The 12,348-nt window shown below is 40.9% G+C and overlaps 1 protein-coding gene across 1 annotated transcript in view; it reads right to left on the reverse strand.

Moving 5' to 3' along the window:
- The window catches only part of KLF8 (Kruppel like factor 8), a 49,251-nt gene extending 37,168 nt beyond the window's left edge, over window positions 1–12,083 (reverse strand). The window contains 3 exon segments of the mRNA XM_033201157.1: window positions 2,816–2,889; window positions 10,707–10,755; window positions 11,101–12,083. Coding sequence (XP_033057048.1) covers window positions 2,816–2,889; window positions 10,707–10,755; window positions 11,101–11,166 — 189 coding nt within the window. The 5' untranslated portion in view covers window positions 11,167–12,083.
- Window positions 12,084–12,348: the final 265 nt, after the last annotated feature.

Consider the following 12,348-nt stretch of genomic DNA (forward strand, 5'->3'; position numbering starts at 1 on the left):
TCTCAAAAGAAGAGATACAAATGGCAAACAGATATATGAAAAGGTGCTCAACATTGGTGATCATCAGAGAAATGCAAATCAAAACTACAATGAGATATCATCTCACCACATTCAAAATGGCTTTTATCCAAGAGACAGGCAATAATACATGCTGATGAGGATGTGGAGAACAGAAAACACTTGTGCACTCTTGGTGGGAATGTAAATTAGTATAGCCACTATGAGGAACAGTTTGGAGGTTCCTCAAATAATTGAAAATTCAGCTACTATATGATCCAGCAATCCACTGCTGGGTATATACCCAAAAGAAAGGAAATCAGTATATCAAAGAGATATCTGCACTTCCATGTGTGTTGCAGCACTATTCACAATAGCTAAGATTTGGAAGCAACCTAAGTATTCATCAACAGATGAATGGATAAAGAAAATGTGGTACAGATACACAATGGAGTACTATTCAGCCATGAAAAGAATGAGATCCTGTCATTTAGAATAACATGGATGGAACTGGAGATTATTATGTTAAGTGAAATAAGTCAGGTATAGAAAGACAACTATCACATGTTCTCATTTATTTGTGGGATCTAAAATCAAAACAATTGAACTCATGGACATAGAGAGTAGAATGGTTACCAGAGGCTAGGAAGGGCAGTAGGGTGTTGAGGAGGAGTGGTCGTGGTGAATGTGTACAAAAAAATAGTTAGAAATTGTCTGGGTGCAGTGGCTCTCCCCTGTAATCCCCAGTACTTTGGGAGGCCGAGGTGGGCAGATCACCTGAGGTCAGGATTTTGAGACCAGCCTGGCCAACATGGCGAAACCCTGTCTCTACTAAAAATATAAAAAATTATCTGGGTGTGGTGGTGTGTGCCCATAGTCCTAGCTACTCAGGAGGCGGAGGCAAGAGAATTGCTTGAATCTGGGAGGCGGAGGTTGCAGTGAGGTGAGAAGCCACCACTGCACTCCAGCCTGGGCAACAGAGAGAGACTCCATCTCAAAAAAAAAAAAAAAAAAGTTAGAAATAATAAATAAGACCTACTATTTGACAGCACGATCTGGTGACTAGGGTGCCTGGGCAACAGAGAGAGACTCCATCTCAAAAAAAAAAAAAAAAAGTTAGAAATAACAAATAATAGCTACTATTTGATAGCATGATAGGGTGACTAGAGTCAATAATAACTTAATTGTACACTTAAAAATATCTAAAAGAGTGTAATTGCATTGTTTGTAACACAAAGGATAAATGCTGCAGGGATGGATACCCCATTCTCTATAATGTGATTATTTCACATTGCATGCCTGTATGAAAACATCTCATGTTTCCCATAAATATATACACCTACTATGTACCTACAAAAATTAAAAATAAGGCCAGCCACGGTGGCTCACACCTATAATCCCAGCACTTTGGGAGGCTGAGGCGGGCAGATCATGAGGTTAGGAGTTTGAGACCAGCCTGGCCAATATGGTGAAACCCCGTCTCTACTAAAAATACAATAATCAGCCAGGCATGGTGGTGGTGCATGCCTGTAGTCCCAGCTACTCGGGAGGCTGAGGCAGAAGAATAGCTTGAACCCGGGAGGCAGAGGATGCAGTGAGCCGTGATTGCGCCACTGCACTCCAACCTGGGTGACAGAGTGAGACTTCGTCTAAAAATTAAAAAAAAAAAAAAAAAAAAAAAAACATAAATAAAATAAATAAAAATTCAAAAAATAAAAGTTGAAATTATAACAAAAAATGATTCCTAAATGTAATCTAGATACTTTATCTGATGAATTAAATAAAGAAACAGACAAGTTTGTTTATACAACACTGTATACTCAAGTCTATAGGTGATTTAAGAATTTTCAAGGTTAATTTTGACTGTATTTGAGTTTCACTCATGGAGTGATTTTGCAACCCCAAGAAAGATGGGACTTCAACATCTAGCACAGATCCCTGGGATATAAAATCCAGATAACCTGTTTCAAATCCTAATTCTTCGAGTGTTCAAGGCCAGTTTTATTTTCCATCAAATGGGGAAACTAAGAATAATAATGATTAATTTTATGTGACAACTTGGCTGGGCTACAGTGCCCAGATATTTGGTCAAACATTATTCTAGATGTTTCTGTGAAGGTATTTGTTTGGATGAGACCAACATTTAAATAATCGTATTTTAAATAGAGCACATTACTCTCTATAATGTGATTGGTCCTCATCCAATTGAAGGCCTTAGTAAAACAAAGACTGTCCTCCATAGAGCAAGAAAGAATTCTTCTCATAATCTGCTTTTGTACTCAAAACTGCAACTCCTTCTGAATCTCCAGGCTGCCGGCCCACCCCTAATGGGGTTTTGGACTTGCCATGCCTCCACAATCCAATGAGGCAATTTCTTGAAATCTCTCTCTCCATGTACATACACACATACATACAGCATACACACATATCCTGTTGGTTCTGTTTCCCTGGAGAACACTAATTAATACACTGTTCAACAGGATTATGGTGAAGATTAAATAAGACAATGCATTTAATCTTCATCCTATCTGAAATATGAAATAGTGCTAGATAAATAGTTGCTATTGTCTACTAAAGGTCTACTCTTGTCTTTATAGCCTTGATTCCAGAGGCTATGTTTCTTGTAGGCCAGATCTACTCCCTAGTTGAACATGAAACCAAGGCATTTATATACTTTCTAGAAATATGTCTTCCTTCACCTCTTCTCAATCCCCAAACATGTAATAGAAAGAAAAATGAGTTTAAATTCTGTAATCACTACCAGGTATTCAATACTATTATGGCCCAATATTAGTACCCTATTTTCCTAATAACTGACCTGCTTGAATACCTGCATTGAGCCACCTTCTGAATTAAGTTGGACCTCCAAGTTGTTTATGAGTTGATCCATATCTGGAAAAGAGAAAAGGAAAAGACAACTTTCAGAATAAAATCTAACCCACTATATGCATAAGTATGCCATTAATGTTATGTGTGTTCTATGACCTTTATCTTTCAGTACTTACTAGATACTGATAAGCCATTGAAACATTCTGATTTATTTTACTCATCAAGATGGCCCTAACTTTTCCCCAATAATATTAGCCACTCCCCTCCACCAAACTGCATGCAGGTAATCTGTTTCTTCCTATTTCTCCAACACGCTCTGCCTTCATGGGAACATCAGCATAGCTACAGTTTTCACTATCCTACCTTCCTGGTCTAGTTCTTGCTTGAAGGAGTTCTAAGTTCTAAGCTCCTATATATATACTTACCCCAGTGAACTTATTTACACGTCAAGGCCAAATCTCTCTAGACCTATTTTATCTGTCTACGTCTCTTAAATCTACAAGCCAGGTGGGGTAATAAAAACAGTTTTCTCTTTCCTCTTTAGTTTTTCCTCTTATGGAAAAGCAACTGGTGACCTAATTCAGCTGCCTTAAACCATCAGTCATTCATACTAGAAGCACCTACTAGCTTTCTTTCTCAACCAGATTTTCTGGGAGTTAGATGTGTAGCACTCACATCCCGTAATCTTTGGCAAGGCCTTTTTTTTTTTCCTAAGCCTCAACTTGTCCATCTATGATTAAAAGATTTCAGACTATCCTCTGCAAAGCCCTAAGGCTCCCATGGAACTTGGGGGTGGGGTTTGTTAAATTAAGGTTAGCTTAAAGCTTCCTCCTTACATATTTCAAGTTCAGCCTAAAGGTTTCCCCATCCATAATGAACCATAACCTAACTGGATGTGTAGACAGAGTGTAACCTACTCTTGCACCAATCACAGACTTTCAGCCAATTACAGGCAGTCAACAACTCAAAGTGTTTGAATAACGCAAATACTGAGATGTGACCAATCTAGCTGTTTTTATACCTCACTTCCATTTTCTAGATGTCACTTTCCTTTTTCTGTCCATAAATATTATCTGACTACATGGCAGCCCCAGAGTTGCTCTGAATCTATTATTTCTGCTGGGGGCTGCCTGATTCACGAATCATTCTTTGCTCAATTAAATTGTTAAATGTAATTTGTCTAAAGTTTCTCTTGTAACAGGTTAATGGAGGAACTGTAGTAAGTAATAACAATAGTAGAAAACTGACTTCCAGTAGAATCTGAGCTCCTTGCAGGCAGATACTTTCATCTTTGTTTTTTTTCACTAATGTATTCCAAGGTCCTAGAACATTGCCTGGTACATGGTAGGTGTTTAATCACATTTCTGAAGGTTTTTGATGACAGTGACAGAAATGGAGAGTGAGGGAATGTGTTTTCTCAAGTACAGAAATTGGAAAAGAGTGGAAAAGAACGAAAGAAAATTAGAGAATTTATGCATGAAAGATGCCTGAGGTGTAATTAACTATGAAGTGAGAGGTGGTGGAGAGGGTAGCTAAGCTTTTTCTGATTTCTACGACAGGAAAAGGAGGTGTGATGGTGGAAAAAGAATGTGAGGTCAGGTAACTCTCATACAGCCCACAGGGGGGCACCAAAATGCCAGGAGAGCTTTCTTTGTTGCTGCCAGAAACATCTGTAGGAGTGGAGAAGATTCGATTCTCCCTCTGCATTCACACAACACCTTCAACAGGCTTCATTATTTCTAGCAAGTACAACTTAGAGAGCCATCTCCAATCTGTTCTTCGATTCCTATGGATTAAAAGACAGCAGGGTTGAGGAAGCAGAGTGATTCTGAGAAACTATATTAGCTTCTATGAATCTCAGTTTCTTCACCTGCCAAAAGAGGGGAACACAGTATTGCCTTAACAGAGTTAATGTGAACATTCCATGTTAATACATTCATAGGCCATATAATGACATTTCAGTCAACGATGACCCATAGATACCACAATGATTCTTTTTTTTTCTTAATAATTTAAGTTCTAGGGTAAACGTGTGCACAACGTGCAGGTCTGTTACGTAAGTATCCATGGGCCATGTTGGTGTGCTGCACCCAATTAACTCGCCATTTACATTAGGTATATCTCCTAATGTTATCCCTCTCCCCTCCCCCCACTCCACGACAGGCCCCAGTGTGTGATGTTCCCCTTCCTGTGTCCAAGTGTTCTCATAGATACGACAATGATTCTATACGATTATAACAGAGCTAAAAAAATTCCTATCACCTAGTGACATCATATCCGCTGTAATGTCACAGTGCAAAGCATTACTCACGTATTTGTGGTGATGCTGGTGTAAACAAATTGACTGTGCTGTCAGTCAATATAATTATATACAGTATATAACACTTAACAATAATAATAAATGACTATGTTACTGTTTTCTGTATTTACTACACCATACATTCTATCATCATTTTAGAGTGTACTCCTTCTACTTATTAAAAAAAGTTAATTATAAAACATTCTCAGGCAGGTCCTTCAGGAGGTATCCCAGAAGAAGGTATTGTTGTCATAGGAGATGGCAGTTCCATGCATGTTATTACCCCTGCGACAAGATATAAGGTAGAAGACAGTGATATTGATGATCCTGACCCTCGTAGGCCTAGGCTGATGTGTGTTTTTGTGTCTTAGTTTTAAACAAAAACTTGTAAAAAGAAAAAAAAAAAAAAAATTAACAATAGAAAAAAGCTTATAAAATAAGAATACAAAGAAATAAAATATTTTTGTACATCTGTACAGGATTTGTGTTTTGAGCTAAAAAATTATAGTAAGCTAAGGTTAATTTATAAGAAAAAATTGCTTATAAATTTAGTGTAGCCTAGTGTACATGGTTTAAAAAGTCTAAAGTAAGGTACAGTAATGTCCTAGGCCTTAACATTCACTCACTACTCACTCAGTGACTTACTCAGAGCAACTTCTAGTTCTGCAAGTTTCCTTCATGTTAAGTGGTGTTCAGGTACACCATTTTAAAATATTTTATACCATATTTTAACTGTGCCTTTTCTATGTTTAGATACACAAATACAACACACCATTATGTTACAATTGCCTACAGTATCCAGTACAGTAACATCCTATAGAAGTTTGTAGCCTAGGAGCAATAGGCTATACCATATAGCCTAGGTTGTAGTAGATTATACCATCTAGGTTTATGTTAGTACGTTCTATGATGAATAACTGTACACATAAATACACTTAAAACAAATCCTGGCATATAAAACACTCTCAACTAGCTATTATCACCACCATTATTATTGTTGATTATCAGAATCTTGAACTCTGGCCCAAAGAATCTCTCCTGTGTATCAAACAGGACTTTTGTACCCCATGAGTTCACAAACCTGCTCCACCTCTTATATTTCTAATCTTAATTTCTAGCACCACCATAAACCCAGTCTATCAGTCTAAAAATCTAGGGGCCAGACACCTTTGACTCCTCTCTCCCTATCTTCAGCCAGTTGGTTATCAGCTATAATAATTCTCCTACAGATATATCTCTTAAATCTAGCCCTTTATCATTTCTTAGTCATTTCCTTCCCCTTCTGGTAAATACTCCACATAGCTATCAAAGTGTAGTAAAACATGTGGGCTCTGGAGTAAGTGCCTAGAATCACATTCTGATTCTGTGACTTCTTAACAATAAGAAGTTGGGCAAAGTTTTTCCAGCCTCCTGTGTCTGTTTTCTCATCTGTAAAATGGGAATAATAATAGTACCAGGTCACAGAGTTACTATGAGGATGTATCAAGTTGATATATGTTCAAGTATTTATAACAGTACCTGGCACAAAGAGGAATTGTCTGTTTCCTCCACCACCAGGTGAGCCCTTCAATAGTTACCTAGTCTTTTTCCTTTTTTTGTATCCCTATCTTTTAGCAGAGCATCTCCTATATACTATGTACTAATGTCCAGTGAATAAAGGAATGAATGATCATGGAAATGCGGGAAGATAGAGCCATATTCAGAACTATAACTACCCATCTCCAAAAGCTTTAATAGCAACAATCAAGAAGCCTGAAAAATACTTCTTGGCCCTCCTATATCACAAATATTTTAGTAAAATAGTATAACAGGGAGAGCTGACAATTAAGAATGTCACAGCCATCTCTGGTTAGATGTTTCTGTTTTAATCTTTAACATCACTGTGAGAACCAGGCCAACATCTGCGGCGGGCTGCCAGTTTTCTCTATCTGACCTAGACTGCAAATTTACTGAGGATAGAGGCCAGAGACCATGAAGTTTGTTTTCTTCCTTCTGGTAGTACCTCCTCCCTCCTTCCCACACAATATCTACTACAGTGTTGGCTATTTAGCAGGTACTTGGTAAAGACTTGATTACCATCAGAAAGTTCCCCTTTAAGTTAAGCATGATGTCCTGTAAATGACATAGCAGTTGTGCTTTCTCCAAATACCTAACAGGTGCCTTTGAAGACAATTATCAGGCCAGTTTTCTTTTTCCCTGTCCCCCTTTTTGCCAGATGTAATCATCTACATTTCTTGATCTAGTTCCATTTTATTTTTTAAAAATTGATTATTTCTCTAGAGTTTCTTTCATTTTTTTCATTTTTCTTGAAATATTGTACATCACAAATACAGTGTCTTCAGAAAGGTCTACGTGATGCTGAGCATATATTTAACTTTGATTATTTGGAGCTAATTATTCCATCTCTTGTTTCTTCCTGTGTATTCAATGATGGGGTTGTTTCATCATCAGTTAGAATGGGCGGGGATGTGATGTGAATATATTTATTTCTTGTTTGCTAAACTAGTTCTGAGAAATATACATAACAGTTGGTGCTAAAAGAATAATAACATACCTATTCCTTAATTTTGTAGCTAGATCCTAGAATAGATGTGTAGTGTTGAATTGGCTACTGCATTAATCTCACTTTCTGGGGCTCTACAAACTGAAATGGTCCAAGACTCTTCTAGGATGCCTTGTCTTGGTGCTCCTGAGCCACTGCTCAGGCAGTGAGTAGAAAGGTTATTCAGGAGCATCTAATTAAATGAGAAAATGAGGAAGAGGGGAAAGTTTAATGCCAGCATTTGAGCATGGGACATGAATACCACAACAGCTACATTTTCCCACTGCTTCACTTTTATGCCACCTTCTAAGTGTTTACAAAATTAACACACTTATTCCTCACAGCAACCTTATGAGGTAGTTTCTATTATTATCCCCAATGCACAGATGGGACAACCAAAGTACAGAGTTTAAATAAGTTCACCATTACTATGGTCATAGTAAGTTGCAGAACCAGTGAAGTGAAGGGAAGAGTCTTGAATGAGGGATGAGTGAAGAGTCCAGAGGTGATGATGGGCTGTATATTAGAAATGGTGAGTGTGAGGTTACAAAACAATGTCAAATTGCTAGTGATTTGAAATATCTGGATTGGGCTCTTGAGTTAGGTTATTGTTCCTTAATAATCCTAGAGCTTTGTTTGCCCACATCACATCTACTTTGTCTAAATATACAGATAACATCTTTTAGTATATTATACAGAGCATCTAGCATCTTTCAGATATTTAAATCCAGCTTCCTGTCTACATTCCACTTCTGCAAACACACAGCAGTATTTAAACAAAAGAAAATTTTTTAAATAACAAAAATGATGAGACCCTCAAATTATGAAACATATTAGATATCAGGCACTGGGTTCAATGCTTTACTTACATTATAATCACAAATTACCACATCATTTTAGAGAGGAGGAAACTGAGGCTAAATGATGAAACTCAGTTGAGGCTAGTAAACATTAGAATATAAAAATCAGGAAGAGGCCGAGCACGGTGGCTCACGCCTGTAATCCCAGAACTTTGGGAGGCCGAGGTGGATGGATCACCTGAGGTTGGGAGTTCGAGACCAGCCTGACCAACATGGAGAAATCCCGTCTCCACTAAAAATACAAAATTAGCTGGGTGTGGTGGTGCATGCTGTAATCCCAGCTACTCAGGGGGCTGAGGCAGGAGAATTGCTTGAACCTGGGAGGCAAAAGTTGCGGTGAGCCGAGATCATGCCATTGCACTCCGGCCTGGGCAACAAGGGTGAAACACCGTGTCCCCCCCAAAAAAAATCAGGAAGAATACCAAACATGATCTCATACTGTCTTTGAATAAACAAATGAGCCCAATACCACAATGTTATTCCCTTATTCATACTCTGCTTAACAATAAGATGGTAATCATACTAGATGATCATCTATGTCAATCATCCTAATCAAGTTTTCCTTCATTCACAAAATCATGGCAATGTAAAGCTAGATCTTAGAAGATCATCTACAGCCCCCACCACACCAGACACGGACAATTTGGTAAGATCAAAGATGACTAGACTCTGTTTGCTACTTTGGTTATTGGAATTCATTTAACTCAGCCAATGAGAACCCTACCTCAGAAATGCATGTATTAGAACAATGAGAGTGGTGATGGTAGTCTGTTTCATGTGTTTTCCCCAATTTCCAATATGTCCTGAAAAGTCTAAACAAGAGGGATGTATAGCTCCTGAGGGCTCTGAAGGTACAGCCATTAAGTTGGTCTTGAGGGTGGACTATATAGATGCACCTGTCATTTTTACTTTTGAAGTTATTATTTCTACTCTTCCTACATTTTCTGCCTGCCTGCCCTCCAGGCTTACCTGAAGACATTGCTCCGCAGCCATTCTCTGTGTCCCCAGCAACAAAACTTGATTAGAATGATTGACATAGATGGTCATCTAGTATGATTACCATCTTATTGTTAAGCAGAGTATGAATAAGGGAAACAACTCTCATATAAGGGCTTCCCCATAACTCTGAAGAATGGGATGAGGTCACTTATGAATCACTTGTTTCTGTTGTCCAAAAGTCCTGTTGGTTATATCATTCTGGTTAAGTTGCCCAAAGAATGAGAGGAAAGGCAGGCCAGTAGCCCTTTCTTTCAGAAGTGATGAAGTCTAGTGGAAACAACGTTAAATCAGAAGCAATAAAATCTGTGTTCTAGCCTCCGTCTTTGGACAAACTAACTCAGTCTTCCTGTTTCCTTTTACCACATCTGGAAGGTGTTTTAAGGACAGAAAAACACTAATTTTATCAGCTGTGCTCCAGAAAAAGAGTTCCAAACTGAGTAGAAAAAGTAAGTTAAACTAAGATACAAGTGGCAGCCTCTGCCACATACACAAGATATTTCATCCACCCAAATATCTACTGAGATAGAGTTACTAATCTGCATTCTATGGAAGAGAAAAGCAAGGCCCAGGGTGATTTAGCTAATAAGTGGTGATACTAGGGTTTCAAAGCAGATTACCCCAAACCATGGCAATCTCCATCAGTTTCAAATCCAAATTTAAAGATTATTCTTTTTGCTCAATTATTACCACACTGGATGACAGGTGCTTTAACAAATGCCTTTCCTCACGATGAAGACAATACCAAAAGAAACAAGACATCATGCCTTTGGCCACCTGTTTGGATGTGATTTATTTTTTCCCAAATTCTTAGGGTTAAAAACAAACAAACAACAACAATAAAAAACCACAAAAAGACAGCTCTGCCAAGTGGCTGAACAAATGGATTCACTTCAGCAATCACAGCAACTCGGCCCAATCAGTCTTCCACCTACACAGACGAACCAACTGCCTTGGCCACGTCTTAAAGGGCCGGAGCAGAGCCTACGCTCTGGCTTCCTTCTTCAACCAACCTCAGCCCCTCCTTAAAGAGCTGGCACGCCCAAAGCAGCTCCTCCCCTGCAGCTGCTTCCAGGCCTCACTCTGTGCCTCCAATAGCCTAACTTTGCACCTTAAACCACTGTCCCCTCCTCCCTCTTTTCAGAAGCTTCTCTAGGTACCCGCTATGGTTTCAGGGGGTTACCTGGGAGCGTTGGCCTTGCGAATCCTGTTCTCTCTGGTTGTGACTCTGGCTGTGTGGGGTTAAGTCAAAGATAATCCTTACTGCTTAAGGAGTATTGGGAGTGCCGAGCCAGGGCAGACTAGACTAGACAAATCATCCATTCTTGCCCCCTTTCACTTCTTCCACCAAGCTCTCTCCTCTCCTTCTTAGCCCCTCTTCCTCTTTGCAGCCCTTTAGCAAAGTCATTTTCCCTTGAGTTTCATTTGATTCCATACAGTGTTCTTAACCTTCCGCTCCCGCCCCCACTGCTGAAACCTCAAGCGGGGTGTGTGGTGGGAGCAGGGGGGCTGGGAGGGGGAGAGAATCTAAAAGAAAGAGGCTGGAGTGGGTGGGTATTAGTCCCAGAGTCACTTACCGACCATGTCACTAGCTGAGGACTCCTGAAGTGTCCAGAACTCATGCCGTCCTCCGGGAGGCTCATACTCCTGAGCTGATCGCAAGAGAACTGCTCCCCTCACACCCGCCCCATTCTGACATCGCGCAGGGCGACGCGCTCCCGTCTTCTCGTTCTTGGCCCCCCACTCCCCTCTTTCTCCGGGCTGGAAAATGAGGAGGGGATTGAAAGGGGAGGAGGGAGTCGATTCAGACCCAGCTGGGCCACTCTCGGAACAAGGGAAACAAAGCTCTCAAGCATCCAACCCAAAAATCAGGGGCCGGCAGAGTAGACTTTCTAAAAAGAATCCTCCCCTCTGCAGCTTTTCCTTGGACAAAAATAAAGTGGGTTCGCTGGGCCGAAGTGGCCAGAGCTTAAGGTCCTCCGTTCCCCTTTTACCTCCACCAATTCAGTTCCGGCCAAACCCGCTCTCCACCCATCCTCTGAACTCCACACACCCTTTAAAAGGAGAGGGCCGGGGGTGGGGGCTATGAAAACCAACCCAACCCCCAAAGCACTACTTGAACACAAAGTTGAGGCGGAGAAGAAATCCTTCAAGCCGGGAACCCACGAGGAGATACCACAAGAGGATCCCTTCACCGCCGCCGTTGCCGCCGCACACCCCAGCGCCTTCCTAAAAAGAAAGAAGGGAGGAGAAAAATGCCGACGATTGGTAGAATCATAGAGAAGAACACCAGCCCCAGGGCAGGGGCTTCAGCGAAAAATGGCAGCAACTCCTGTGGGTCCTCTGGGGCGGGGTTCCTTGGAGGCACCTAGCTGCCCCACGGGGGACCTCGCGCCCCACGCAGGTCAGAACCTAAAGTGCTCTCTGGGCAACCTGAGTGGGTGGAGTGATTCCGTCTTTCTCTGGCCCTGCTAGGCCCAAAGGAGAGGTGTGACTATCGTGAGGACTCCACCTAGGGTGGAGTTCCTTAAAAAGGACAGGCGGCTGCTAGAGGAGAGTGCAAAGTGGGAGGGGTGGAGAAGGGTGGGGCTGAGAAGGAGGAGGGAGGAAGGAGGGGGTGGGGCGGGGCCCTGGGCCGAGAGAGCTGGCCTCGCCCCCGGCGGCCGCCTCCCTCAGCCTTCAGCAGCGGCAGGTATAATTCCAATTAATTTCAGTTCCTTATCTGTCCCAAAATTAAGGCTTGCAAGCACACTGCTTGATTACCTATTTACTCTGGTTATGCTAACTCTCCAGAGGAGGGTGGTGAAACGGGTACTGGGATTGGG

The sequence above is a fragment of the Trachypithecus francoisi genome, unplaced genomic scaffold, assembly GCF_009764315.1.
Source record: "Trachypithecus francoisi isolate TF-2019V2 unplaced genomic scaffold, Tfra_2.0 Lachesis_group6, whole genome shotgun sequence".
Classification (NCBI taxonomy): domain Eukaryota; kingdom Metazoa; phylum Chordata; class Mammalia; order Primates; family Cercopithecidae; genus Trachypithecus; species Trachypithecus francoisi.